We start from the raw sequence: 27,841 nt of genomic DNA, 5'->3' as shown, positions 1-27,841 counted from the left end.
TAGAATCTTGTGATTTTCTCTTCTGTGGCTGTGCTAATTATGTTACACTGCTTTTTCCTGGAGTATTGAAGACTTGTTGGCCTATTTTCATTTGCTCTTTGACCAGGCCATACTTTCTCAGGATGTAGCCTGTGAGCATTTTTGAAGCCCCTTGTTTGCACTCTGCATTTTTTGATACTTTTGCTTTCGCTCTGCAATGGTGGCATTTTGAAACAATTAAAATCCTTCTCAAGTTCTTCGGCGTTCCCTTCATTTGCTGTTTTGACTTTGTCTTAGGAGAATCTTGTCTCTCCATTTTCTTCATCAGTTGATCATACCTTTTTTTTCTCAGCTTTCTGTAAGTTTTATCAAGTTTGACATTTGACATGCAATGAAATCTGTATGTTTTTGAGTGACCTCTTCCAACCTTTTTCCTTCCAGCAAGTATTTGACTTCTCATTCCTGTTGCAGATGATGAGGAAGGGGTATCAGGGTGTGCATCAAGGGCAGGTAAGTTAAGGGCAGGTAAGTTAGGGGCAGGTATGTTGGCCTCATGTTTTGGCTGCAAGTCATCTGGTGACTGAGCTGGTGTGTCGCCTGAGAGGTAGGTCTCATGTTCTGGCTGCAAGTCATCTGGTGACTGAGGTGGTGTGTTGCCTGAGAGGTAGGTCTCATGTTCTGGCTGCAAGTTATCTGGTGACTGAGGTGGTGTGTTGCCTGAGAGGTAGGTCTCATGTTCTGGCTGCAAGTCATCTGGTGACTGAGGTGGTGTGTTGCCTGAGGGGTAGGTCTCATGTTCTGGCTGCAAGTCATCTGGTGACTGAGGTGGTGTGTTGCCTGAGAGGTAGGTCTCATGTTCTGGCTGCAAGTCATCTGGTGACTGAGGTGGTGTGTCGCCTGAGAGGTAGGTTTCCATTGCGACTGCTCTCTTTAAAGTCTGTCTTCTATTCCGTTGGTTACATTTCCATTGCCATCTCTTGCTTCTTCGTTCTTGCTTTGTAAGCTCAGAGGTAGATTTAACTTCTCCCATCTCTTTTTTCTTCCAGTATCTCTCTCTGTCTATTTGCAGATGTTCCAGGTATGGTATAGGATATTTTTTAAATGTTGTTTCTGTCTCTATGTCTTTATGTGGCATCTTTTAAAAGCAAAGAAAAATACTACTTAAGTTTTCAATTTGTGTACACATTGGATCATTTTCTAGATTAAATTAATTTAAAGCATGATTAAATAAGCCAAAAGCAAAACAAAGTAAAAAGTAATAACATAATGGATTTTTTTGTAAATACATAAAAGAAAACGTAAATTATACCCCAAATTAACGAAATTATAGCCTGTTTGACCCTATAACCTGCATATAACTGCGGGACTGCAGGTTATGAGTCAACCCGCGTATCACTAGCTACTTCATACAGTACATTCCCCTTGCCTGCTTCGCTTCTGCTGATTCGATGATGGCCTCGTCATCAGTTTATGAGTAGCCCGCACCATTCTTCACCGCCTACTCAAGCTCATTCTGCTGAAGCTGAACGCGCTAAACGTACTGTCCGGTTACAAGACCGGCTACTAGAACTCACAATACATCATGATACTTCATTATAATTACGGATGTTTGGGATTATCATAAAAAGTACGCTCTTTTAATCGTATCCCATCTGCGTGAACGGCTCTTAGTCTACTTGCCCAGGTAAGTTTTTCTTTACACTCAACTTTTTATTTTCCTCTCGTAGCCTCTCCTTTCATTAGGCTATTTGAATAAATATTAAGGCTATTAATTAGTCTTCTATAAATGCAATCTCTCAAATATCAATAGACTCTGTGTCAACTGAAAGTAAAGTATGGAGGAAAACTTTTTTGTTGTTCAATTGTTTAATGTTGTCTTGCTGTCTATTCACAATCAAGTCTTCATATTTGATAACTGAAATTATGAGCCATAGGTTGCCGATGTATACGGTTATATGGCTCTGTAGCCTAGCTGTATCCTAACATGCACATTTGTTATTGTGGTAAAAGTTTTGAGGGTGACTGTCCATAGATCATTTGGCATGAAACATAATCTGTCCTGCATTATATTTAGGGTTGCTTGTGTTGCAATATATCACTGGTCTATGCTTAGGTCTTAGCAGATCAAAAATATTGTCCACAAAAAATATGAATCTATCCTCTCCTATATTCTTCGTTCTGCTTATGCTCATCAGATGTTTTATGGGGGGAATCAGAACATTTACCATTGAGGATTAAACTATTCATTAAAATGACTTGTTTAACAGAACACCGTAGGGGAACCCCTGACTCACATATTGACAAGTTAATGACGCAGCCCCTGCTCCACATGTCAAGGGTAGCAACACCACATAACAGAGCTCTCATTACTCTGACCTCATTAGGGAGATCAGCCAATACAATTGATTGGAGAGCTTGTTAGCTTCACACACAAGGCAGATCAATGGAGAGAGCAGGCTCTGTGATAATAGCAATGTTTTCCTGGCGCTCTGCCTGCAACACCAGGCAGGTCTGATGGATCTACTCTTGTTCACGCATGGCTGCAGTAGACCTGTTTGACCATCGCCTCTATTGATTTTTATTTTTCAATTTTGGCCTGCCGCCGGCCTTACTCATGCATATTGAACCAGAATAACCAAGCAAACACCTAGAATCAGAACCTGATGATGAGGTATTGGAATGTAGAGTTGGGGCATTCCTTCCCTGTTGGCCTCATCCAATATGATTCCTTCATTTGAACTCTAGACATTTGTACCTGTGCCCCACATTCCTCCAATGTGACCCGTGTCATTGACGCCAGAGTCTGAAGAGGAAGCGAGACACACCACTCTCAGGTTTTGTTCTGGTTACATTGAAGTCAATGACCTAATCAGACCAGACCCAGATGCTATCGCATTGGTGTCTATGGGAGAGCCATCCCGTTAAGCGGACAGAAAATAATTAAATGGTAAACGGCCTGAGTGAACTATCTTCATTTATCCACCATCTTTGATTGACGCAACCAGGAAAGAGTTTAGTTTAGAAGGTGTGAACTCCCAGTATGGACGAACTGTCTGTTTTAACACCTGAGGCTACTTGTTGTTGGTGTCTTGGTTGCCACACATAAAGAGTAGAGGATACATGACCTGTCAATGTCACCAAATGGGCCTGACTCATTCCTTTCCTGACCCCCTCAAAGTCTGTCCACAACAGCATGGCAAATGACAAATGGAGAGAAAGAGGGGTAGAGAGACAATGAGGGGGACGGGAGAGAGCGCTGAAAGGAGGGAAAAGGAGGACAAAGGATGAAGGAAGGATAGATGCTTCAAGAGCCTATGGATGTTTGTTGAAGAAGCTTAGGGGAAGTGTTGCTCTATTTAGCTTGGATTCAAATAGAACACAGCTAGGGGGAAGATAAATTATTTGGATGTGGCGGGGGAGTGAAAAAATGCAGCCTTATCTTGTATGTTTGTTCACCTGGTTAACTTAGTTAGTGAGTAAGGGACTTACAATAGGACCGGAGTTTGGAAAGGAGGAGAGGGGTCAAATGCTGGTTGGTATACCCAACAAAACATAATTCTGTATAAAATCCTGACTCATTCGATTCAATAAAAGATGATTGAGAGTACAGTATAGTATCTCTCCAGTCCATTGATCTAGCCATGTGGTTTTTGTTTTGCATGAGATCTTCATACAGTACTGTAACACAGCCAGACTCAGAGAAGGAAAGCGGGATCAGACCTTAAGGTGTTTCTAATCAGGGATGTGGTTGGGTTCTTTTCTTCTCTCTCTGGTGTGATGGTTGTAATGGAGAGAGAGAGTCCAGTGATGTTGCTCCCAGGAATGCGTTCACACACACACGGCTCCTATTAGAGCCTGGCTTCTCCGGTTTACAGTGTAGATGGCGTCTCCATCTACAGTGCGTCCCAAATGGAACCCTATTCACTACATAGTCAGCACTAGCTTTTGAAAACCTGTCAAAACCAGTGACCTAAAACAACTGTAATATGGTGCCATTTGAAAACAACTGTTGCCAGCTGCCATAAAACAACTGTCAGACCAGTCAGTGAACATCCACCATCCCTCACCTTGGCTCACAGGTATGGCAGCTACGTGGTGGAGGGGGTGGATTGGATGGATGGTTCTGGGATGTAGCCTACCAGAGAGATATTCGGGAAACCCCCTTAATACTCAGCTTGTGTAATTTTGGAGTTTTGTATTATGTTTAGCCAGTTGAATTACAGTCAAACAGAAACTATTATATAGTTACTACTTAGGTAGTGGCAGGAAAAGGAGTGGAAAAAATGTGGAATACAAACAAAAACAACTGTCAGTACCAGCTTCCCAATGAAAACAACTGTCAGTACCAGCTGCACTATGAAAACAACTGTCAGTACCAGCTGCACTATGAAAACAACTGTCAGTACCAGCTGCACTATGAAAACAACTGTCAGTACCAGCTGCACTATGAAAACAACTGTCAGTACCAGCTGCACAATGAAAACAACTGTCAGTACCAGCTGCACTACGAAAACAACTGTCAGTACCAGCTGCACTATGAAAACAACTGTCAGTACCAGCTGCACTACGAAAACAACTGTCAGTACCAGCTGCACAATGAAAACAACTGTCAGTACCAGCTGCACTACGAAAACAACTGTCAGTACCAGCTGCACAATGAAAACAACTGTCAGTACCAGCTGCACTTTGAAAACAACTGTCAGTACCAGCTGCACTATGAAAACAACTGTCAGTACCAGCTGCACTATGAAAACAACTGTCAGTACCAGCTGCACTATGAAAACAACTGTCAGTACCAGCTGCACTTTGAAAACAACTGTCAGTACCAGCTGCACTATGAAAACAACTGTCAGTACCAGCTGCACTATGAAAACAACTGTCAGTACCAGCTGCACTTTGAAAACAACTGTCAGTACCAGCTGCACTATGAAAACAACTGTCAGTACCAGCTGCACAATGAAAACAACTGTCAGTACCAGCTGCACTATGAAAACAACTGTCAGTACCAGCTGCACTACGAAAACAACTGTCAGTACCAGCTGCACTTTGAAAACAACTGTCAGTACCAGCTGCACTTTGAAAACAACTGTCAGTACCAGCTGCACTATGAAAACAACTGTCAGTACCAGCTGCACAATGAAAACAACTGTCAGTACCAGCTGCACTATGAAAACAACTGTCAGTACCAGCTGCACAATGAAAACAACTGTCAGTACCAGCTGCACTATGAAAACAACTGGCAGTACCAGCTGCACAATGAAAACAACTGTCAGTACCAGCTGCACTTTGAAAACAACTGTCAGTACCAGCTGCACTTTGAAAACAACTGTCAGTACCAGCTGCACTTTGAAAACAACTGTCAGTACCAGCTGCACTTTGAAAACAACTGTCAGTATCAGCTGCACTATGAAAACAACTGTCAGTACCAGCTGCACTATGAAAACAACTGTCAGTACCAGCTGCACAATGAAAACAACTGTCAGTACCAGCTGCACTATGAAAACAACTGTCAGTACCAGCTGCACTATGAAAACAACTGTCAGTACCAGCTGCACTATGAAAACAACTGTCAGTACCAGCTGCACAACTGTATGAAAACAACTGTCAGTACCAGCTGCACTATGAAAACAACTGTCAGTACCAGCTGCACTATGAAAACAACTGTCAGTACCAGCTGCACAATGAAAACAACTGTCAGTACCAGCTGCACTACGAAAACAACTGTCAGTACCAGCTGCACTATGAAAACAACTGTCAGTACCAGCTGCACTACGAAAACAACTGTCAGTACCAGCTGCACAATGAAAACAACTGTCAGTACCAGCTGCACTTTGAAAACAACTGTCAGTACCAGCTGCACTATGAAAACAACTGTCAGTACCAGCTGCACTATGAAAACAACTGTCAGTACCAGCTGCACTATGAAAACAACTGTCAGTACCAGCTGCACAATGAAAACAACTGTCAGTACCAGCTACACAATGAAAACAACTGTCAGTACCAGCTGCACAATGAAAACAACTGTCAGTACCAGCTGCACTATGAAAACAACTGTCAGTACCAGCTGCACTATGAAAACAACTGTCAGTACCAGCTGCACAATGAAAACAACTGTCAGTACCAGCTGCACTATGAAAACAACTGTCAGTACCAGCTGCACAATGAAAACAACTGTCAGTACCAGCTGCACTATGAAAACAACTGTCAGTACCAGCTGCACTATGAAAACAACTGTCAGTACCAGCTGCACTTTGAAAACAACTGTCAGTACCAGCTACACAATGAAAACAACTGTCAGTACCAGCTGCACAATGAAAACAACTGTCAGTACCAGCTGCACAATGAAAACAACTGTCAGTACCAGCTGCACTATGAAAACAACTGTCAGTGCCAGCTGCACAATGAAAACAACTGTCAGTACCAGCTGCACTTTGAAAACAACTGTCAGTACCAGCTGCACTTTGAAAACAACTGTCAGTACCAGCTGCACTATGAAAACAACTGTCAGTATCAGCTGCACTATGAAAAGAACTGTCAGTACCAGCTGCACTATGAAAACAACTGTCAGTACCAGCTGCACTATGAAAACAACTGTCAGTACCAGCTGCACTATGAAAACAACTGTCAGTACCAGCTGCACAATGAAAACAACTGTCAGTACCAGCTGCACTATGAAAACAACTGTCAGTACCAGCTGCACTTTGAAAACAACTGTCAGTACCAGCTGCACTTTGAAAACAACTGTCAGTACCAGCTGCACTATGAAAACAACTGTCAGTACCAGCTGCACAATGAAAACAACTGTCAGTACCAGCTGCACTATGAAAACAACTGTCAGTACCAGCTGCACAATGAAAACAACTGTCAGTACCAGCTGCACTTTGAAAACAACTGTCAGTACCAGCTGCACTATGAAAACAACTGTCAGTATCAGCTGCACTATGAAAACAACTGTCAGTACCAGCTGCACTATGAAAACAACTGTCAGTACCAGCTGCACTATGAAAACAACTGTCAGTACCAGCTGCACAATGAAAACAACTGTCAGTACCAGCTGCACTACGAAAACAACTGTCAGTACCAGCTGCACTATGAAAACAACTGTCAGTACCAGCTGCACTACGAAAACAACTGTCAGTACCAGCTGCACTATGAAAACAACTGTCAGTACCAGCTACACTATGGAAACAACTGTCAGTACCAGCTGCACTATGAAAACAACTGTCAGTACCAGCTACACTATGGAAACAACTGTCAGTACCAGCTGCACTATGGAAACAACTGTCAGTACTAGCTGCACTCCAAATGCCAGATGATTTACCTTTCATTATATTTCTATGTGTGTCTTAGCTACAGTTGAAGTCAGAAGTTTACATACACCATTGCCAAATACATTTAAACTCCGTTTTTCACAATTCCTGTCATTTAATCCTAGTAAAAATTCCCTGTATTCGTTCAGTTAGGATCACCACTTTATTTTAAGAATGTTAAATGTAAGAATAATAGTAGAGAGAATAATTTATTTATGCTTTTATTTCTTTCATCACATTCCCAGTGGGTCAGAAGTTTACATACACTCAGTTAGTATTTTGTAGCATTGCCTTTAAATTGGTTAACTTGGGTTAAATGTTTTGGGTTAGCCTTCCACAAACTTCTCACAATAGGTTGGGTGAATTTTGGCCCATTCCTCCTGACAGAGCTGGTGTAACTGAGTCAGGTTTGTAGGCCTCCCTGCTCACACACGCTTTTTCAGTTCTGCCCACAAACTTTCTATAGGATTGAGGTCAGGGCTTTGTGATGGACACTCCAATAATTTGACTTTCTTGTCCTTAAGCCATTTTGCCACCACTTTGGAAGTGTGCTTGGGGTCATTGTCCATTTGGAAGACCCATTTGCGACCAAGCTTTAACTTCCTGACTGATGTCTTGAGATGTTTCTTCAATATATCCACATAATTTCAAATCAAATCAAATCAAATTGTATTTGTCACATACACATGGTTAGCAGATGTTAGTGCGAGTGTAGCGAAATGCTTGTGCTTCTAGTTCCGACAATGCAGTAATAACCAACAAGTAATCTAGCTAACAATTCCAAAACTACTACCTTATAGACACAAGTGTAAGGGGATAAAGAATATGTACATAAAGATATATGAATGAGTGATGGTACAGAGCGGCATAGGCAAGATACAGTAGATGGTATTGAGTGCAGTATATACATATGAGATGAGTATGTAAACAAAGTGGCATAGTTAAAGTGGCTAGTGATACATGTATGACATAAGGATGCAGTAGATGATATAGAGTACAGTATATACATATACATATGAGATGAATAATGTAGGGAACATTATATTAGGTAGCATTGTTTAAAGTGGCTAGTGATATATTTTACATCATTTCCCATCAATTCCCATTATTAAAGTGGCTGGAGTTGAGTCAGTGTGTTGGCAGCAGCCACTCAATGTTAGTGGTGGCTGTTTAACAGTCTGATGGCCTTGAGATAGAAGCTGTTTTTCAGTCTCTCGGTCCCAGCTTTGGTGCACCTGTACTGACCTCGCCTTCTGGATGATAGCGGGGTGAACAGGCAGTGGCTCGGGTGGTTGCTGTCCTTGATGATCTTTATGGCCTTCCTGTGACATCGGGTGGTGTAAGTGTCCTGGAGGGCAGGTAGTTTGCCCCCGGTGATGCGTTGTGCAGATCTCACTACCCTCTGGAGAGCCTTACGGTTGTGGGCGGAGCAGTTGCCATACCAGGCGGTGATACAGCCCGACAGGATGCTCTCGATTGTGCATCTGTAGAAGTTTGTGAGTGCTTTTGGTGATAAGCCGAATTTCTTCAGCCTCCTGAGGTTGAAGAGGCGCTGCTGTGCCTTCTTCACAATGCTGTCTGTGTGGGTGGACCAATTCAGTTTGTCTGTGATGTGTACGCCGAGGAACTTAAAACTTACTACCCTCTCCACTACTGTTCCATCGATGTGGATAGGGGGGTGTTCCCTCTGCTGTTTCCTGAAGTCCACAATCATCTCCTTAGTTTTGTTGACGTTGAGTGTCAATTTTCTTTCCTCATGATGCCATCTTTTTTGTGAAGTGCATCAGTCCCTCCTGAAGCAAAGCACCCCCACAAGATGATGCTGCCACCCCCGTGCTTCACGGTTGGGATGGTGTTCTTCGGCTTGCAAGCCTCCCCCTTTTTCCTCCAAACATAACAATGCCCATTATGGCCAAACAGTTCTATTTTTGTTCATCAGACCTGAGGGCATTTCTCCAAAAAGTACGATATTTGTCCCCATGTGCAGTTGCAAACCGTAGCCTGGCTTTTTTATGGTGGTTTTGGAGCAATGTCTTCTTCCTTGCTGAGGGACTTTCAGGTTATGTTGAAATAGGACTCGTTTTACTGAAGATATAGATACTTTTGTACCTGTTTCCTCCAACATCTTCACAGGGTCCTTTGCTGTTGTTCTGGGATTGATTTGCACTTTTCGCACCAAAGTACGTTCATCTCTAGGAGACAGAACGCGTCTCCTTCCTGAGCAGTATGATGGCTGCATGGTCCCATGGTGTTTATACTTGCGTACTATTGTTTGTACAGATGAACGTGGTACCTTCAGGCATTTGGAAATTGCTCCCAAGGATGAACCAGACTTGTGGGGGTCTACAATTTTCTGAGGTCTTGACTGATTTCTTTTGATTTTCCCATGATGTCAAGCAAAGAGGCAGTGAGTTTGAAGGTAGGCCTTGAAATACAGGTACACCTCCAATTGACTCAAATGACGTAAATTAGCCTATCAGTTGCTTCTAAAGCCATGACATCATTTTCTGGAATTTCACAAGCTGTTAAAAGGCACAGTCAATTTAGTGAATGTAAACCTCTGACCCACTGGAATTGTGATACAGTGAATTATAAGTGAAATAATCTGTCTGTAAAGAATTGTTGGAAAAATGACTTGTGTCATGCACAAAGTAGATGTCCTAACCGACTTGCCAAAACTATAGTTTGTTAACAAGAAATTTGTGGAGTGGTTAAAAAAAAAAGTTTTAATGACTCCAACATAAGTGTATGTAAACTTCTGACTTTCAACTGTATGTACCGGTACCATGACCCACCATTTCTAACTCCCTGTCTCCCCCCTCTCTCTCTCCCACAACAGACAGCATGTTCAGAGTGAGGCCAAGGTAGCTTCTCAGACCCAGATAACCAGCAGATAACCAGCAGGCCTAGTGGAGAGAACCAGCACAGACCCAGAGAGAGGAACGTCAGTGCCAGGACAGAGCCCAGAAAGAGGGAGGAGAGAGGCCCCCAAAAAGTTTTGACGGACAGGCGAGGGGAAGAAGAGATCCAGGGATTAGGGGCTCATCCAGGCTACGACCAATCCCCTGAGGAGACCCCCCTTTTTCCTTCTGAAAACTCAGACAGCTGCCCGGATTACTGCATTAAACTTATTACCTTTTATTAGAGACTTCTGCTTTTGTTATTTTTTCTGAAACCAACTGGTGCTCAGTTTCAGCCCTGCTCTATCAGATGCCTGGAGTGTGGGCGGCTGGATTTGTGTAACTCTGAAAACAAAGGATCAGAAGGAGAGGAGGAGGACAGAGCAGGGCATGGGGGGATGCTGGAACGTGTAGGAGACATCTAGGAGCGTTCCTTAAAGACGTTTGGGGATAAACCTTCGGGCTCCAGCTGTGTCTGCGGGAGTCAGACGAGAGGTCAAAAAGTCTCTCTCTCTCTCTTTCTCTTTCTTTCAACCATGAGAGAGAATCTGCTTTGCTTCACATTCACACACAAGCTGAGCAGTGCATGATTGCTTTTGCCTCTGCAGCTCACAGTCACATAGGAGAGTTAGTCAGAGATGTTGAGGTGGTGGCTTGAACTGTAAGTATATGAAGTCTGGTTATGAGTGTCTGGTTCATGCTCTCGAGAGGTTAAGACTATCTCAAATTCAACATCACACCTAATAGAAGTCTGTTGGTCTGGTAAGTAGACCCCTGGTACTGCTCTCTGTCTCTCTCTTGACTCCTCTCCCTCGCTCTCTCTCTTTCCAGTCTGTGGCATGAGGTGTGCTTCCTCCCTCTGTGCTGCTCCCAGCTGCCCCTCTTAAAACGCCAGCCAGTGGAGACCTAAAGGAGAGGGCCTGGGACTGTGGTCAGGAGCAAATTAAAAGGCTGCTTTAACCCTGACGCAATCCCATTCAGAGGTCTGCTCCAAGTCATTAATAAAGACAGGCTATCGCTCGTGGGAGGGCCTCGGTAATGGAAAGCTCTTAACAGAACAAGAACACCTTGTCAGTGTACGTTACACTATCAAATTATTACAGAAAGCAATATCCATTACTTTGCTGGCTAAAGATTACAAAGGAAAAGTCCATTATTTGCATACCTCCTGCCAGTGTTGACTTACTGGGGTATTTTGTGCAATCAAAGTCAGCTAAGTGATTTTCTTATCAGTACATTTGTCAGTATTTTATGAATTTTGGGCTAAAAATAGAACCGTATGTTTTTTTCTAGTGGAACATACTTTGCATGTTTGAAAACAAGATTTGGGGCTTCTGGTCAGATCAGTTGTAAGTGTAGAAATGAGGGTCTCTGCTCTGCTTTTATAGAGATTTTGCAAAAGTATTTCGGGGAAATATGTGATCTGATTAAGTAGCACGCACTCATGTTGTAACAAAACACAGGACGAGAGAGAGACAAAATAACCTGAAACTCTCAGACAATTAAAACATACTTACATTTAATTTGTTCTCGAGGGCAGTGACAGGAGAGTCACTGTGGTCTACATTTAGAAGGTTCTAGAACAGTGGACTTTGAAACGCGGAACTTTGACGACAAACAGCAGGCAAGGGTCTGTAGAAAAACCTGATCCAGTTACTTTATGACTGAATGTTCCAGATAGTGATGTGTTCTGCCAGATTTCCTACCTGGTTCTACATCTATTCACTAAATCAGTCTTTAGCAAAAAAAATCCCCTCAGGGTTACTGGACTGTTATAGCTGCATTTGAGCCTCTTCTAGGCGGAGAATTGAATACATTTTTTGTGCTTTCTTTTAATAAATGGTTCCAGTGTACAACCACAGGAGGGATATTTGCAGCTAGAACTGGGGTTATTCCTGAGCTGATGTTTTAAAAACCCAAAGCCTAAAACAACTGTAGAGCATAGCGTCTTTGACCACACTCAAACTGGCAGTGAATTCCAGGAACTGAGCTGCATACTTTTTTCCTCCATTTCTCTCGACTTAATCCAGCTGGATATGGATGACAACAAACAGCAGAAAATGGGACTGAAATTGCAAACAGCACATGATAACAAGAGAATACAATAGACGTCTCCATTACCAAGGTTGACCCTACAAGACCTGGTGGTGGAATTATATTCAAAACCTAAACTTACATGATCATTACTTTTGAGCCACACAATCCCCCTGGGAGAATTTCTGAAGCAAATCTTTCACCAAAGATATTTAAGTTCCTTTTCCATCCCTACTTTCAGTGGATTTAAAGGGATTCTTTTTTTTAGAGAGAGAACCTTACCCTTGGCCATCACCATGAACCTGGGGAAGATCCCTGGGTTGAAGGGCCTGGTGGCCGGCTCTCAGGGTAAACGCCATTTCAAGGGTGACCTCACCTTGGACATGATCAGCCCTCCGCTGGGAGACTTTCGTCACACCATGCACGTGGGCCGCGGAGGGGACGTGTTCGGGGACACTTCGTTCCTTAGCAATCACGGCGGGGCCGCCAACGGAAACGAGGATGATGATTCCGTCACAAGTCCTGACAACAAGATCGGGGCTTTCTTCTCCCGGACCCTCCGGCATGTTCGGAAGACACCAGAGCATCCCAGGGGGGGGTCGAAGGACCTGTCCCCGCCACCCCCTCCCATCTCCCCCATCATCAAGAACGCAGTGTCCCTCCCCCGGCTGGATGTGGACGGCTGCCCTATTAAAAACCTCTTCCACACCTCTCCTACCTCCCTGGATGAGACCACTTATGGTTATGGTGAGTCTTACTGTACACCCACACACACACATACACAAACATATGCACGCATCCACACAATAAATGAACATGCAACCATACCTGTGAAGACTTGCGGTAGATCCTGGACCTAAGGTCTAAGCTTAAGCTCAGAAAGCTAACACTGTTTGGGGCGTGCATAGACGCAATAGCTGCTGTTGGACATGCTGTGAAAACATACTCTCATTTCCACAGTAATTCAGACAAATTTTCCACAGCTGTCATGATGAATCACCTTGGCTGACACACAACAACCCTCACACTCTCTTTAGCTTGTTATGTGATGATAAGAGAGAGGCGCATCAGACATTACTGTGCTGCTGTGTGTCTGGTCTGAGGCCCTATGATGCCGACTACCCCACATTAATACCCTCATGTTTCACTGTCTGACCTCTCTGCTCTATTTTGGTGTGTGTGTTTGGAAGCATGTTTTTATCTATGTGCGTGCAAGCATGTTATTGGTGTAAGAGACCTGTACACCCAGGCAGAGAGCACTTCCCATTCAAACTATGTAGTGGTAGTAATTTACCTTGCATCGTGTTTGTTTCCAGCAGACCTGGGCACATTTTCTTAGCATTTTGTAGTTTATTTGAAAATACCAACTTTTCAAATACTTATGGTAGTCGAATATACTGTAGTTTATATAGAGTTTAAACTAAAAGGCAACTATTTTCTTTGATATTTAAATACAGTACCAGAAAACTAAACAATATTTGAATGTATTTGAATACATGCAAATTATTTGAAATATATGATCATAAGCACATGGTTTTGAGGGCTCTTAGATATTAATCTTAATGTAGACTATAGCCTATAATTAAATACACAAGGGACATGGAATAACCTCAACATTAGATTAGACCACTTTTGCAGCTTCAAAATTAATAACAAATATATTTTCACAATGTCTGAGTCATAAGGTAATACCAACAAACTCTCACAGTCTAACTTCATCCAAATTCTCCAAACATTACATTTCAATATTGCTCAAAATGTAACATTTCAAAGTGTTTTTCACACCCTGGTTTGACTCCTGCTGCTCTTTATCGTTCCATTTCTCCAAATGTCAAATGTTGAAGTTAAGGTGTAAGTTTAGGCACTCTTTCTGAATGGTTAAGGTAAGGGTTAAGGTTCGGGATAGGGTTAAAACCCCAAAATGCCTCCACAGTGGCACAGCGGCACTGCATCGCAGCACTAGAGGCGTCACTACAGATCCGGGTTCGATCCCGGGCTGTGTCGCAGTCGACCGCGACTGGGAGACTCATGAGGCGGTGCACAATTGTCCCAGCGTCGTCTGGGTTAGGGGAGGGTTAGGCCGGCTGGGATGTCCTTGTCCCATTGCACTCTAGCGACTCCTTGTGGCGGGCCGGGCGCATGCACGCTGACTTTGGTCACTAGCTGTACAGTGTTTCCTCTGACACATTGGTGCGGCTGGCTTTCGGGTTAAACGAGCAGTGTGTCAAGAAGCAGAGCGGCTTGGCGGGGTCGTGTTTCGGAGGACGCATGGCTCTCAACCTTTGCCTCTCCCGAGTCCGTACAGGAGTTTCAGCAATTGGACAAGACTGTAACTACCAATTGGAAATCACAAAATTGTGGAGAAAAAGTGGTAAAAAGTACAAAAACATATACAGTATATATTAATTTTTTCTAATAAAAATAAAAGAACAGTGTTCACGACTGGGATCAAACATACAACCTTCTGATCCAGAGTCATGAGATTACTATTTCTGAATGGTTAAGGTAAGGGTTAAGGTTTGGGATAGGGTTAAAAGTATCATGCTTGAAGGTAAGACCCAGAGGTGGGGCAAAGGTACAGGACGGCAGGCAGGGTCAGGGGCAGGCAGAGTGGTCAGGCAGGCAGGCTCAGAGACAGGGCAGGCAAGTGTCAAAACCAGGAGGGTGAGAAAAAGAGAGACTGGGGAGAAGCAGGAGCTGAGATGAAAAACGCTGGTTGACTTGACAAACAAGACGAACCGGCAACAGACAAACAGAGAACACAGGTATAAATACACAGGGGATAATGGGGAAGATGGGTGACATCTGGAGGAGGTGGAGACAATCGCAAAGACATGGGTTTAACTCTGGACACATGAAAGGTGGGATGTATATGAAGGGTATGTGGCAACAGAAGACAAACAGCTGAGGGGCTAATCATTTTGGCGATGGGAAATGGGCCAATAAACCGGGGGGAGAACTTGTGGGATTCCACCCGGAAGGGCAGTTCCCTGGTGGATAGCCATACCTTCTGCCCAAGATGATGCCGGGGAGCTGGGGTCCGATGGTGCCGACCGGGCTCTCCTTCAGGTATGATGACAGCGGCAGACAAACATCTGGGCAGAAGGCATGACGCACTCTTCCTCCTGCTTGGGGAAGAGCGGGGGCTGATACCCCAGGGAACACTCAAAAGGAGATAAGCCCGTGGCAGAGCAGGGAAGGGTGTTGCGGGTATATTCAACCCACACCAGCTGCTGGCTCCAGGAGGTGGGGTTGGCGGAGACCATGCAGTGCAGAGTAGTCACCAGATCCTGGTTGGCTTGCTCCGACTGGCTGTTGGACTGGGGGTGGAATCCGTAGGACAGGCTGGTCGATGACCTAATGAGGGTGCAGAACGCCTTCCAGAACCGAGATGAGAACTGAGGTCAGAGATCATGTCGACCGGCAGTCCATGGATCCGGAAGACGTGCTGCACCATGAGCTGGGCCATCTCCTTGGCTGAGGGTAGTTTGGGGAGAGGAATGATGTGGGCGGCTTTGGAAACCCGATCCACCACAGTCAGTATGGCGGTGTTGCCATCAGATGGGGGAAGACCGGTGACAAAGTCCAGGGAGATGTGGGACCAGGGATGGTGAGTGACAGGCAGAGGTTGAAGGAGACCAGCTGGAGCTTGTTGAGGAGTCTTGTTTTGTGCACACACTGTGCAAGCGACGACAAATGCGGAGACGTCAGGGACCATGGTAGGCCACCAAAAGCCAGGGTCCGGCGGGAACCCGGGTGGCAGGCCAGTCCAGGACCGTGGAGCGGACCACGTCAGGCACGAACATCCGGTTATCTCAGCATGAGAAAATGATGAGGATACCCCTCATGTTTGGGTTCAAGGAACGATATTACTAGTATTGATAAGCATTGAACTTGTTATAATTTTTATATTGCCTTTCGTCCAGGACATTTACATAGTGATGACACCATGCCAATTAATGAACAATGGACAGCCTCCCAGGTGGCGCAGTGGTTAAGGGCGCTGTACTGCAGCGCCAGCTGTGCCATCAGAGTCCCTGGGTTCGCACAATGGGGCGACGCACAATTGGCCTAGCGTCGTCCGGGTTAGGGAGGGCTTGGTCGGTAGGGATGTCCTTGTCTCATCGCGCACCAGCGACTCCTGTGGCGGGCCGGGCGCAGTGCGCGCTAACCAAGGTTGCCAGGTGCACGGTGTACCCTCCGACACATTGGTGCGGCTGGCTTCCGGGTTGGATGTGCGCTGTGTTAAGAAGCAGTACGGCTGGTTGGGTTGTGTATGGGAGGACGCATGACTTTCAACCTTCGTCTCTCCCGAGCCCATACGGGAGTTGTAGCAATGAGACAAGATAGTAGCTACTGACAGAGCTGGTGTAACTGAGTCAGGTTTTGTAGAATTCCTTGCTCGCACAAGCTTTTTCAATTCTGCCCACAAATTTTCTATAGGATTAAGGTCAGGGATTTGTGATGGACACTCCAAAACCATGACTTTGTTGTCCTTAAGCCATTTTTCCACAACGTTGGGAGTATGCTTGGGGTCATTGTCCATTTGGAAGACCCATTTGCAACCAAGCATTAACTTCCTGACTGATGTCTTGAGATGTTGCTTCAATATATCCACATACTTTTCCTACCTCATGACGCCATCTATTTTGTGAAGTGCACCAGTCCATCCTGCAGCAAAGCACCCCCATGCTGTTGTTGGGATGGTGTTCTTCGGCTTGCAAGCCTCCCCCTTTTTCCTCCAAACATAACGATGGTCATTATGGCCAAACAGTTCTATTTTTGTTTCATCAGAGGACATTTCTCCAAAAAGTACAATCTTTGTCCCCATGTGCAGGTGCAAACCGTAGTCTGGCTTTTTTATGGTGGTTTTGGAGCAATGGCTTCGTCCTTGCTGAGCGGCCTTTCAGGTCATGTCGATATAGGATTCGTCTTACTGTGGATATTGGTATCTTTGTACCTCTTTCCTCCATTATCTTCACAAGGTCCTTTGCTGTTGTTCTGGGATTGATTTGCACTTTTCGCACCAAAGTACATTCATCACTAGGAGACATAATGCGTCTCAGTCCTGGGAGGTATGACGGCTGCGTGGTCCCATGGTGTTTATACTTGCGTACTATTGTTTGTACAGATGAACATGGTACCTTCAGGCATTTGGAAATGTCTCCCAAGGATAAACCAGACTTGTGGAGGTGTACAATTTTTTTTCTGAGGTCTTGGCTGATTTCTTTTGATTTTCCCATGATGTCAAGCAAAGAGGCAGTGAGTTTGAAGGTAGGCCTTGAAATACACCCACAGGTACACCTCCAATCGACTCAAATGATGTCAATCAGAAGCTTCTAAAGCCATGACAATTTGCTGGCATTTTCCAAGTTGTTTAAAGGCAGTCAACTTAGTGTATGTAAACTTCAGACCCACTAGAATTGTGATACAGTGAATTATAAGTGAAATTATCTGGCTGTAAACAATTGTTGGAAAAATGACTTGTGTCATGCACAAAGTAGATGTCCTAACCGACTTGCCAAAACTATAGTTTGCTAACAAGACATTTGTGGAGTGGTTGAAAAACGAGTTTTAATGACTCCAACATAAGTGTATGTAAACTTCCGACTTCAACTGTAGGGGGGGTCAATGAAATTTGTCCGGTGGCAGTCTAATGGCTTGGAGGTAGAAGCTGTTGAGGAGCCTTTTGGCCCTAGTCTTGGCGCTCCGGTACCGCTTGCCATGTGGTAGCAGAGAAAACAGCCAAAAGGGTGACTGGAGTCTTTTACAATTTTAAGGGCTTTCCTACACTGTCTATTTACAGGTCCTGGATGGCAGAAAGCTTGTACTGGGCCGTTCGCACTACCCTCTGTAGCATCTTAAGGTCAGATGCTGAGCAGTTGCCATACCAGGCGGTGATGCAACCGGTAAGGATGCTCTCGATGGTCCAGCTGTAGAACTTTTTGAGGATCTGGGGGCCCATGCCAAATCTTTTCAGTCTCCTGAGGGGGAAAAGGTGCCCTCTTCACGACTGTTTTGGTATGTTTGGACCATGATAGTTCGTTGGTGTTGTGGACACCAAGGAACTTGAATCTCTCGACCCGCTCCACTACAGCCCCGTCGATGTTAATGGAGGCCTGTTCGGCCCGCCTTTTCCTGTAGTCCACGATCAGCTCCTTTGTCTTGCTCACATTGAGGGAGAGGTTGTTGTCCTGGCACCACACTGCCAGTTCTCTGACCTCCTCCCTATAGGCCGTCTCATCGTTGTCGGTGATCAGGTCTACCACTGTTGTGTCGTCATCAAACTTAATGATGGTGTTGGAGTCGTGTTTGGCCACTCAGTCGTGGGTGAACAGGGGATACAGGAGGGGACTAAGTACACACCCCTGAGGGACCCCAGTGTTAACTTGTTATGGCTGCAATCCCCCTATCGGGATAAGTGTCATCAACAACCGCTGAATAGCATAGTGCTACATACAATAAATATTACTATAAATATTTATACGATAAAACATTAAGTACACTTAGCATCAGGTAGCTCGGTCACGAAAATCAGAAAAGCAATCAAATTAATAATTTACCTTTGATGATCTTTGGATGTTTTCACTCACGAGACTCCCAGTTAAACAACAAATGTTCCGTTTGTTCCATAAAATGATTTTTATATCCAAAATACCTCAGTTTGTTTGTCGCGTTATGTTCAGAAATCCACAGGAAAGAGCGGTCACGACAACGCAGACGAAAATTCCAAATAGTTTCCATAATGTCCACAGAAACATGTCAAACGTTTTTTATAATCAATCCTCAGGTTGTTTTTAAATCGATATATAATCGATAATATATCAACCGCAAATGTCTTTCACAGTAGGAGAGGGGAAAACAATGGCTGTCCAAATTCTGTTGCGCAAGCAAATCTCATGTGACCACCTGTCGCGATGTTATCGTTCTGGCTCATTTTTCAAAATAAAAGCCTGAAACTATGTCTGAAGACTGTTGACACCTTGAGGAAATGATAGGAAAAGGAATCTGGTTCATATTCCTTTAAATCCAGCAAAGGGAGGCTATGGAACATGGAGTTTTCAAAATAGAAGCCACTTCCTGTTTTGATTTTCCTCAGGGTTTCACCTGCAATATCAGTTCTGTTATAGTCACAGACAATATTTTGTCCGTTTTGGAAACTTTAGAGTGTTTTCCATCCAATACTAATAATAATATTCATATATTAGCAACTGAGACTGAGGAGCTGGCCGTTTACAATGGGCACCTTTTCATCCAAGCTACTCAATACTGCCCCTGCAGCCATATGAAGTTAAGGATCAGCGTGGCAGACTTATTGTTGCCTTCTCTTATCACCTGGGGCGGCCAGTCAGGATGTCCAGGATCCAGTTGCAGAGAGAGGTGTTTAGTTCCAGAATCCTTAGCTTACTGATTAGATACGTGGGGACTATGGTGTTGATTTCTGAGCTGTAGTTGATGAACAGCATTCTCACATAGGTGTTCCTTCTGTCCAGGTTAGAAAGGGCGAGTGTGGAGTGCGATTGCGATTGTGTCATCTGTGGATCTGTTGGGGCGTTTTGCGAATTGGAGTGGGTCTAGGGTGTCCGGGAGGATGCTGTTGATGTGATCCATGACCAGCCTTTCAAAGCACTTCATGGCTACCGACGTGAGTGCCATGGGGCGGTAATCATTTAGGCAGCTTACCTTTGCTTCCTTGGGCACAGGGATTATGGTGGTCTTCTTGAAACATGTAGGTATTACAGACCCGGCCAGGGAGAGGTTGAAAATGTCAGTGAAAACACTTGACAGTTGGTCCGCGCATGCTTTGAGTACACGTCCTGATAATCCGTCTGGTCCAGCTGCTTTGTGAATGTGGACCTGTTTAACTTCTTGATGCACCCATCCCGTTAGCGGGATCATTTTTGTCAACATCCACTGAATTGCAGAGTGCCAAATTTAAATTAAATTACTAAAAATATAAGTGCAATATAGCAAAACACAGCTTAGCTTGTTGTTAATCCACCTGGCATGTCAGATTTCAAAAAAGCTTTTAGGAGAAAGCATACCAAGCGTTTATGTAAGGACATCTATCTCAGCAGACAAAACTTTACAAACAGCTAGCAGCCAAGTAGATTGGTCACGATTGGTTGCGTTATGTTCAGAATTCCACAGGCTCGAGCGGTCACAACCGGGTAGATGAAAATTCCAAATAGTATCCGTAAAGTTCATAGAAACATGTCAAACGTTTTTTATAATCAATCCTCAGGTGGTTTTTACAATATATAATTGATAATATTTCAACCGGACTGTACCTTCTTCAATAGGAGAGAGAGAGAAAATGTCTGCTCCAAGCTGTTGCGCATTCAAAACGCTGCTGGCACCCAGCCATACAATGACGATCATCGATCTTTCTCGCTCATTTTTCAAAATAAAAGCCTGAAACTATGTCTAAAGACTGTTCACAACATGTGGAAGCCATAGGAAAATGAATCTGGTTGATATCCCTTTAAATGGAGCGAATGCAGGCAATGGAACAGAGAGTTTTCGGGAGAAACAGCACTTCCGGGTTGGATTTTCCTCAGGTTTTCGCATGCAATATCAGTTCTGTTCTACTCACAGACAATATTTTGACAGTTTTGGAATCTTAAGAGTGTTTTCTATCCTAATCTGACAATTATATGCATATTCTAGATTCTGGGCCTTAGAAATAGGCAGTTTCATTTGGGTACATTTTTCATCCAAACATCAAAATACTGCCTCCTACACTCAACATGTTAAAGGTTTTGTTCACATTGGCTACCGAGAGCTTTATCACATAATCATCCAGAATAGCTGCTGCTCTCGTGCATGCTTCAGTGTTGCTTGCCTCGAAGCGAGCATAAAAGGCAATTAGCTTGTCTGGTAGGCTCGTGTCACTGGGCAACTCGCGTCTGGGTTATCCTTTGTAGTCCGTAATAATTTTCAAGCCCTGCCACATCCGACGAGCATCAGAGTCGGTGTAGTAGGATTCAATCTTAATCCCGTATTGACGCTTTACTTGTTTGATGGTTCGTCTGAGGGCATAGTGGAATTTCTTACTAGGTTCCGGATTAGTCTCCCGCTCCTTGAAAGTGGAAGCTCTAGCCTTTAGCTCGATGCGTATGTTGCCTGTAATCCATGGCTTCTGGTTGGGATATGTACGTACAGTCACCGTGGGGACGACGTCATCGATGCACTTATTGATGAAGCCAATGACTGAGGTGGTGTGTTCCTCAATGCCGTTGTATGAATCCCAGAACATATTCCAGTCTGTGCTAGCAAAACAGTCCTGTGGTGTAGCATTCGCGTCATCTGACCAGTTCCGAATTGAGAGAGTCACTGGTACTTCCTGCTTTAGTTTTTGCTTATAAGCAGGAATCAGGAGGATAGAATTGTGGTCATATTTGCCAAATGGGGAGAGCTTTGCATGCATCTCTGTGTGAAGTAAAGTTGGTGTAGGATTTTTTCCCCCTGGTTGCACATGTGACATGCTGGTAAGAATTTGGTAAAACTGTTGCCTGCATTAAAGTCCCCGGCCACTAGGAGCACCGCTTCTGGGTGAGCATTTTCTTCTTTGCTTATGGCCTTATAGAGTTGGTTGAGAGCTGTCTTAGTGCCAGCTTCGACTTTCTGGTGGTAAATAGACGGCTACGAATAATACAGATGAGAACTCTCTTGGTAGATAGTGTCGTCGACAACTTATCATAAGGTACTCTACCTCAGGTGAGCAATACCTTGAGACTTAATATTAGACATCGCACACCAGCTGTTATTGACAAAAAGACACACACCCACACCCCTCGTCTTACCAGAGGTAGCGTCTCTGTTCTGCCGGTGCATGGAAAATCCAGCCAGCTCTATATTGTCAGTTTCTTTGTTCAGCCACGTCTCGGTGAAATATAGGATGTTACAGTTTTTAATGTCCCGTTGGTAGGATAAGATGATTAAGATGGCGCAGAAGAAAATGGCTGACGTTTTACAATCTCCCAAACAATTGTGCAATTTTTATTTATTTTTTTGCGTTTTGTGTAACTTATTTTTTTACTTATTGCGTACATAATGTTGCTGCTACCGTCTCTTATGACCAAAAATTACTTCTGGACATCAGAAAAGCGATTACTTACCACGGACTGGAAGAAACTTTTTCCTTTAACGAGTCCGACGAGAAGGAAATCCTGCTTTCACTGGAACAGGCCCAGATCCACGCCTTTTGCGTGAAGAATCGAATCTGAATCTGAATCAGGTGAATTACTATCAGAACCCATATTAATCAAACAAAGATTATCCCGTTTCTATAAAGAATTGTACACCTCTGATTGTAAATCCACACCAAGCCAGATTGAGTCCTTTTTAAAAACTCCTCTTCTCTCAACTGAGGAAGGGGGCTTGCTGGGAGCCCAAATCTCTCTCCATGACCTACAAAAGGGCATTGGATAACATGATTAAAGGCAAATCACGTGGTTGTGATAGTATTCCTCCTGGAGGATATTTAAAATGTTGGAACCAGTTAGGTCTGGTGTTGCTGAAAAGGATTAATACAGCTCTTCACGAAGGTTCATTTGGAAGAGATGTAAATACAGCACTAATTTAGCTTTTATAAAAAAGTTAAGGACGCCATCTAGTGCTCTCATTATCGCCCTCTAGCTTTGATAAACACAGATATTAAACTATATTCAAAACTTCTGTCGCCCAGTCTCTAAACTTACTTACCCAAATTGGTATCTGGAGCAAAGCGGGTTTGTTAAAAAACTTTTATCCTCCGTTGCCTATTACATATCTTACATGCTTCATCAGAACCAAAGCTCCTTGGGCAGTTCTATCCCTCGATGCAGAAAACGCTTTTGATTGACTAGAATGGTTATATCTTTGGTCGGTTTTGGAACATATGGGACTTGGCTCCAATTTCATTCATATATTTAAGATACTATATGCCAATCCTTCAGCCATATTAATAACAGACAATAACTGCTCTGTTCTGTTCAGAATAACTAGAAGTGGCAGGCAAGGTGATCCCATCTCACCACTGCTATTTTTATTGTCTATGGAGCCCCTGGCTCAGGCAATTCAACAATCGAAAGAAATTACACAAATATCTCTCAATCCTACAGATCATGTGATCTCATTATACGACAACGATATATTACGTTTATTGAGACAATCCCTCCCAAAAGCTTCATAGACAAATTCAGGTCCATAAAATAAAGTTATAAAATTCAAGTTATAAAAATTCAAGTTATAAAATAAATTGAACAAAATCTGCTCTACTGCCTATCAAGATCCCGAACCATCACTACATATTTAAATATTTGGGAATAGATATATTTCAGAACGCTCAAATCAATTCAATCCAACCTCAGTAGATGGACTAATATCCCAGTTGCTTTAACCTGCAGAATATCTATTGTCAAAATGAATATATTGCCACAGCTTAATTAATGTGTGTAGTTCAATGCTTCTCTTGTCTTCCTCTTCTGGCTTTTGGGATAAAATCCATAGTGTGGTTTCAAAACGTACAGTACCAATCAAAAGTTTGTACACACCTACTCATTCAAGGGTTGTTCTTTATTTGTACTATTTTCTACATTGTAGAATAATAGTGAAGAAATCAAAACTATGAAATAACACATGGAATCATGTTGTAACCAAAAAAGTGTTAATCAAATCAAAATAGTTTTTATATTTGAGATTCTTCAAAGTAGCCACCCTTTGCCTTGATGACAGCTTTGCACGATCTTGGCATTCTCTCAACCAGCTTCACCTCAACCAGCTTCACTCTTGGCTGCTTTTTCTTCACGCTGCGGTCCAACTCATCCCAAACCATCTCAATTTGGTTGAGGTCGGGTGATTGTGGAGGCCAGGTCATCTGATGCAGCACTCCATCCTTCTTGGTCATATAGCCCTTACACAGTCTGGAGGTGTGTTGGGTTATTGTCCTGTTGAAAAACAAATTATAGTTCCACTAAGTGCAAAGCAAATGAGATGGTGTATCGCTGCAGAATGCTGTGGTAGCCATGCTGGTTAAGTGTGCCTTGAATTCGAAATAAATCACAGATCATCGGTTCACCTACTCTGCATTTATTTGGGCTGCAATTTCTGAGGCTGGTAACTCTAATGAACTTATCCTCTGCAGCAGAAGTAACTCTGGGTCTTCCTTTCCTGTGGCGGTCCTCCTGCGAGCCAGTTTAATCATAGCTCTTGATGGTTTTTGCAACTGCACTTGAAGAAACTTTCAAAGTTCTTGAAATTTTCCAGATTGACTGATCTTCATGTTTTAAAGTAATGATGGACTGTCGTTTCTCTTTGCTTATTTTTGCTGTTATTGCCATAATACGGACTTGGTCTTTCACAAAATAGGGCTATATTCTGTATACCACCCCTACTTTGTCACAACACAACTGATTGGCTCAAACGCATTAAGAAGGAAAGGAATTCCACAAACTAACTTTTAACAAGGGACACCTGTTAATTGAAATGCATTCCAGGTGACTACCTCATGAAGCTGGTTGAGAGAATGCCAAGATCGTGCAAAGCTGTCTTCAAGGCAAAGGGTGGCTACTTTGAAGAATCTCAAATATAAAAACTATTTTGTATGACACCCTTGGTTACTACATGATTCCATATGTGTTATGTCATAGTTTTGATGTCTTCACTATTATTCTACAATGTAGAAAATATTAAAAATAAAGATAAACCCTTGAATGAGCAGGTTTGTCCAAACGTTTGACTGGTAGGCCTACTGCATATGGCAGGTAAGCTATAGTGCACACTGGTAGAGGTGAACTGATTTATCCATTAAACAATGTAACTAGGCGTTGGTACTATTATTGCTCACAATTGTGCACTCCTATTATTATCCACTCCTTAATTGTCCAGTGTTGGTGATCGCGTACCCACAGAAGCTTCTTCTTCTTGCGTCTGGTTGATTGGAGTGGTCATCTGCTGCAATAGCCCATCCATGACAAGCACCGACGAGTTGTTCATTCACAGATGCCGTTCTGCACACCACCGTTGTACTGCGTCGTTATTTGGCTGTTAGTGGCGTGATGGTTATCTTGCACGATTATTGCCATTCTCCCTCGACCTCTCATCCACGAGCTGTTTTCGCCCACAGGACTGCCGCTGACAAGATGTTTTGTGCTTGTCACACCATTCTTGATAAACCCTAGAAACTGTCGTGCGTGAAATGCACAGGAGGCAGGAGACTGATTAGCAACCCTAGTTGCTAGGTGGAGGTGGGAAGGGGTGGGAAACATGGTTTCCAGGAGTGGGGGAGGTTGGGGCTGGAGGCACACTTTTTTTTCCTTCTTTTTTTTTCTGCTTGTATTGAATTCATCACTTAAACTCTGTATGTACTTGTGGCAGCCTATGGATACATGTTTTATAAACATATCATTTTAAATGGATAATGTATGTAGTGTTTTGGAACAAAACGGTTAAAATATGACTGTCAGATTGATTGCAATAGTATAGGAGATTGTGTGTGCTCTATTCATTCTATCTTCAACATGCAGTTCCAGATGCAGCCCTGCTATGAGTTGAATGCAGCCAATCTGACAGTTTCAGAAAAGTAGTCACTTCCTGAGATCTGTATTCAAGTATTTTACAAAAGTAGTTATTTTCTGTGAACTTTATTCAAATATACTGAAAAAATATATAAATGCAACATATAAAGTGTTGGTCCCATGTTTCATGATCTGAAATAAAAGATCCCAGAAATTTCCCATACACACAAAAAGCTTATTTCTTTCAAATGTTGTGCAGAATTTTGTTTACATTTACATTTACATTTAAGTCATTTAGCAGACGCTCTTATCCAGAGCGACTTACAAATTGGTGCTTTCACCTTATGACATCCAGTGGAACAGCCACTTTTTTGTTTTGTTTACATCCCTGTGAGCATTTCTCTTTGCCAAGAAAATCCATCCACCTGACAGGTGTGGCATATCAAGAAGCTGATTAAACAGCATGACCATTGCACACGTGCACCTTGTGCTGGAGACAATAAAAGGCCACTCTAAAATGTGCAGTTTTGTCAATGCCACAGATGTCTCTAGTTTTGAGGGAGTGTGCAATTGGCATGCTAACTGCAAGAAGGTCCACCAGAGCTGTTGCCAGAGAATTTAATGTAAATTTCTTTACCCTAAGCCGTCTCCAATGTTTTTTCAGAGAATTTGGCAGTACGTCCAACCGGCCTCACAACCGCAGACCACGGGTCAGCCCAGGACCTCCACATCCGAGATCCTGAGGCCCATTGTCTTGCCATTCTTCCCGGCGCCCTCCCCTCATGTTTCAGCACGATAATGCATTGCCCCATGTCGCAAGGATCTGTACACAATTCCTGGAAGCTGAAAAAGTCTCAGTTCTCCCATGGCCTGCATACCCACCAGACAGGTCAACCATTGAGTATGTTAGGGATGCTCTGGATCGACGTGTACGACCACCTGTTCCAGTTCCTGTCAATATCCAGCAACTTCACACAGCCATTAAAGAGGAGTGAGACAACATTCCACAGGCCACAATCAACAGCCTGATCAACTCTATGCAAAAGAGCATTATATTCCTCAGCACTGCATGAGGAAAATGGTGGTCACACCAGATACTGACAGGTTTTCTGATCCATGTCCCTATCCCTTATTTTAAGGTATCTGTGACCAACAGATGCACATCTATATTCTCAGTCATGTGAAATCCATAGATTAGGACCTCATTTATTTATTTATTTCAATTGACTGATTTGCTTATTTGAACTGTGACTCAGTAAAATCTTTGAAATTGTTGCATGTTTCATTTATATTTTTGTTCTGTGTAGTTTTTAAAAGTAGTCACTTTCTGAAATCTGTATTCTACTAGTTTTAAAAAGTAGTTATTTATGGGATTCAAATAGTTGTTGTCACCTCCAAAGTAACTATTTGTTCCCCCGGAATAGTATTTAACTTTCCACAAAGCATAGTTAAAACTATAGTTATCCCAGGTCTTGTTTCAGCTATGGAAGCAGTAAGTCATGAGGGCACTGGTGTGTGACATGTCATGTGAGTAATCTGTCCTGGGAACAACGTGCCTGGGAGGTGATGTCCAACTCAGAGATAGAGAAAGAGTTGGAATTTTTCAGCATTTTGAAACTGGCAGGACTCACTATTTTATGACATAGTTTACACTGCCCTCTGTTGATGATGGGAGAGCATCTACAGTGCATTCAGAAAGTATTCACAACCTTTGACTTTCCCCCCATTTTGTTGTGGAACAAAGTGGGATTAAAATTGAAAAAACATTTTTTTGTAATTTTTGGTGGAAAAGTGGAAAAAGTGCTAACATAAAAAAACATTTTTTTTTTTTTAAACAAACACTAATATACTAATATCTTGATTATAATAAGTATTCAACCTCCTGAGTCAATACATGTTAGAATCACCTTTTGCAGCGATTACAGCTGTGAGTCTTTCTGGGTAAGCCTCTAAGAGCTTTCCACACCTGGATTGTGCAACATTTTCCCATTATTCTCAAATGTATTTTTTCACACTCTGTCAAATTGGTTGTTGATCATTGTCAGACAACCATTTTCAGGTCTTGCCATAGATTTTCAAGCAGATTTAAGTCAAAACTGTAACTCGCCAACTCTCTTTC

General features: G+C 43.2%; 1 protein-coding gene across 1 annotated transcript in view; it reads left to right on the top strand.

The window, feature by feature from the left end:
- The first annotated feature begins 1,475 nt into the window (after positions 1-1,475).
- The window catches only part of LOC115144184 (cdc42 effector protein 1-like), a 29,380-nt gene continuing 3,014 nt past the window's right edge, over positions 1,476-27,841 (top strand). The window contains exons 1-2 of the mRNA XM_029685011.2: positions 1,476-1,663; positions 10,129-12,970. Of these exons, the coding sequence (XP_029540871.2) occupies positions 12,520-12,970 (451 nt within the window). The 5' untranslated portion in view covers positions 1,476-1,663; positions 10,129-12,519. The remainder of the gene's footprint in view (positions 1,664-10,128; positions 12,971-27,841) is intronic.

This window comes from Oncorhynchus nerka, linkage group LG16 (assembly GCF_034236695.1).
Source record: "Oncorhynchus nerka isolate Pitt River linkage group LG16, Oner_Uvic_2.0, whole genome shotgun sequence".
Classification (NCBI taxonomy): domain Eukaryota; kingdom Metazoa; phylum Chordata; class Actinopteri; order Salmoniformes; family Salmonidae; genus Oncorhynchus; species Oncorhynchus nerka.
The sequence above is the reverse complement of the archived record's forward strand: the minus strand, read 5'-3'. Positions and strand labels throughout refer to the sequence as shown.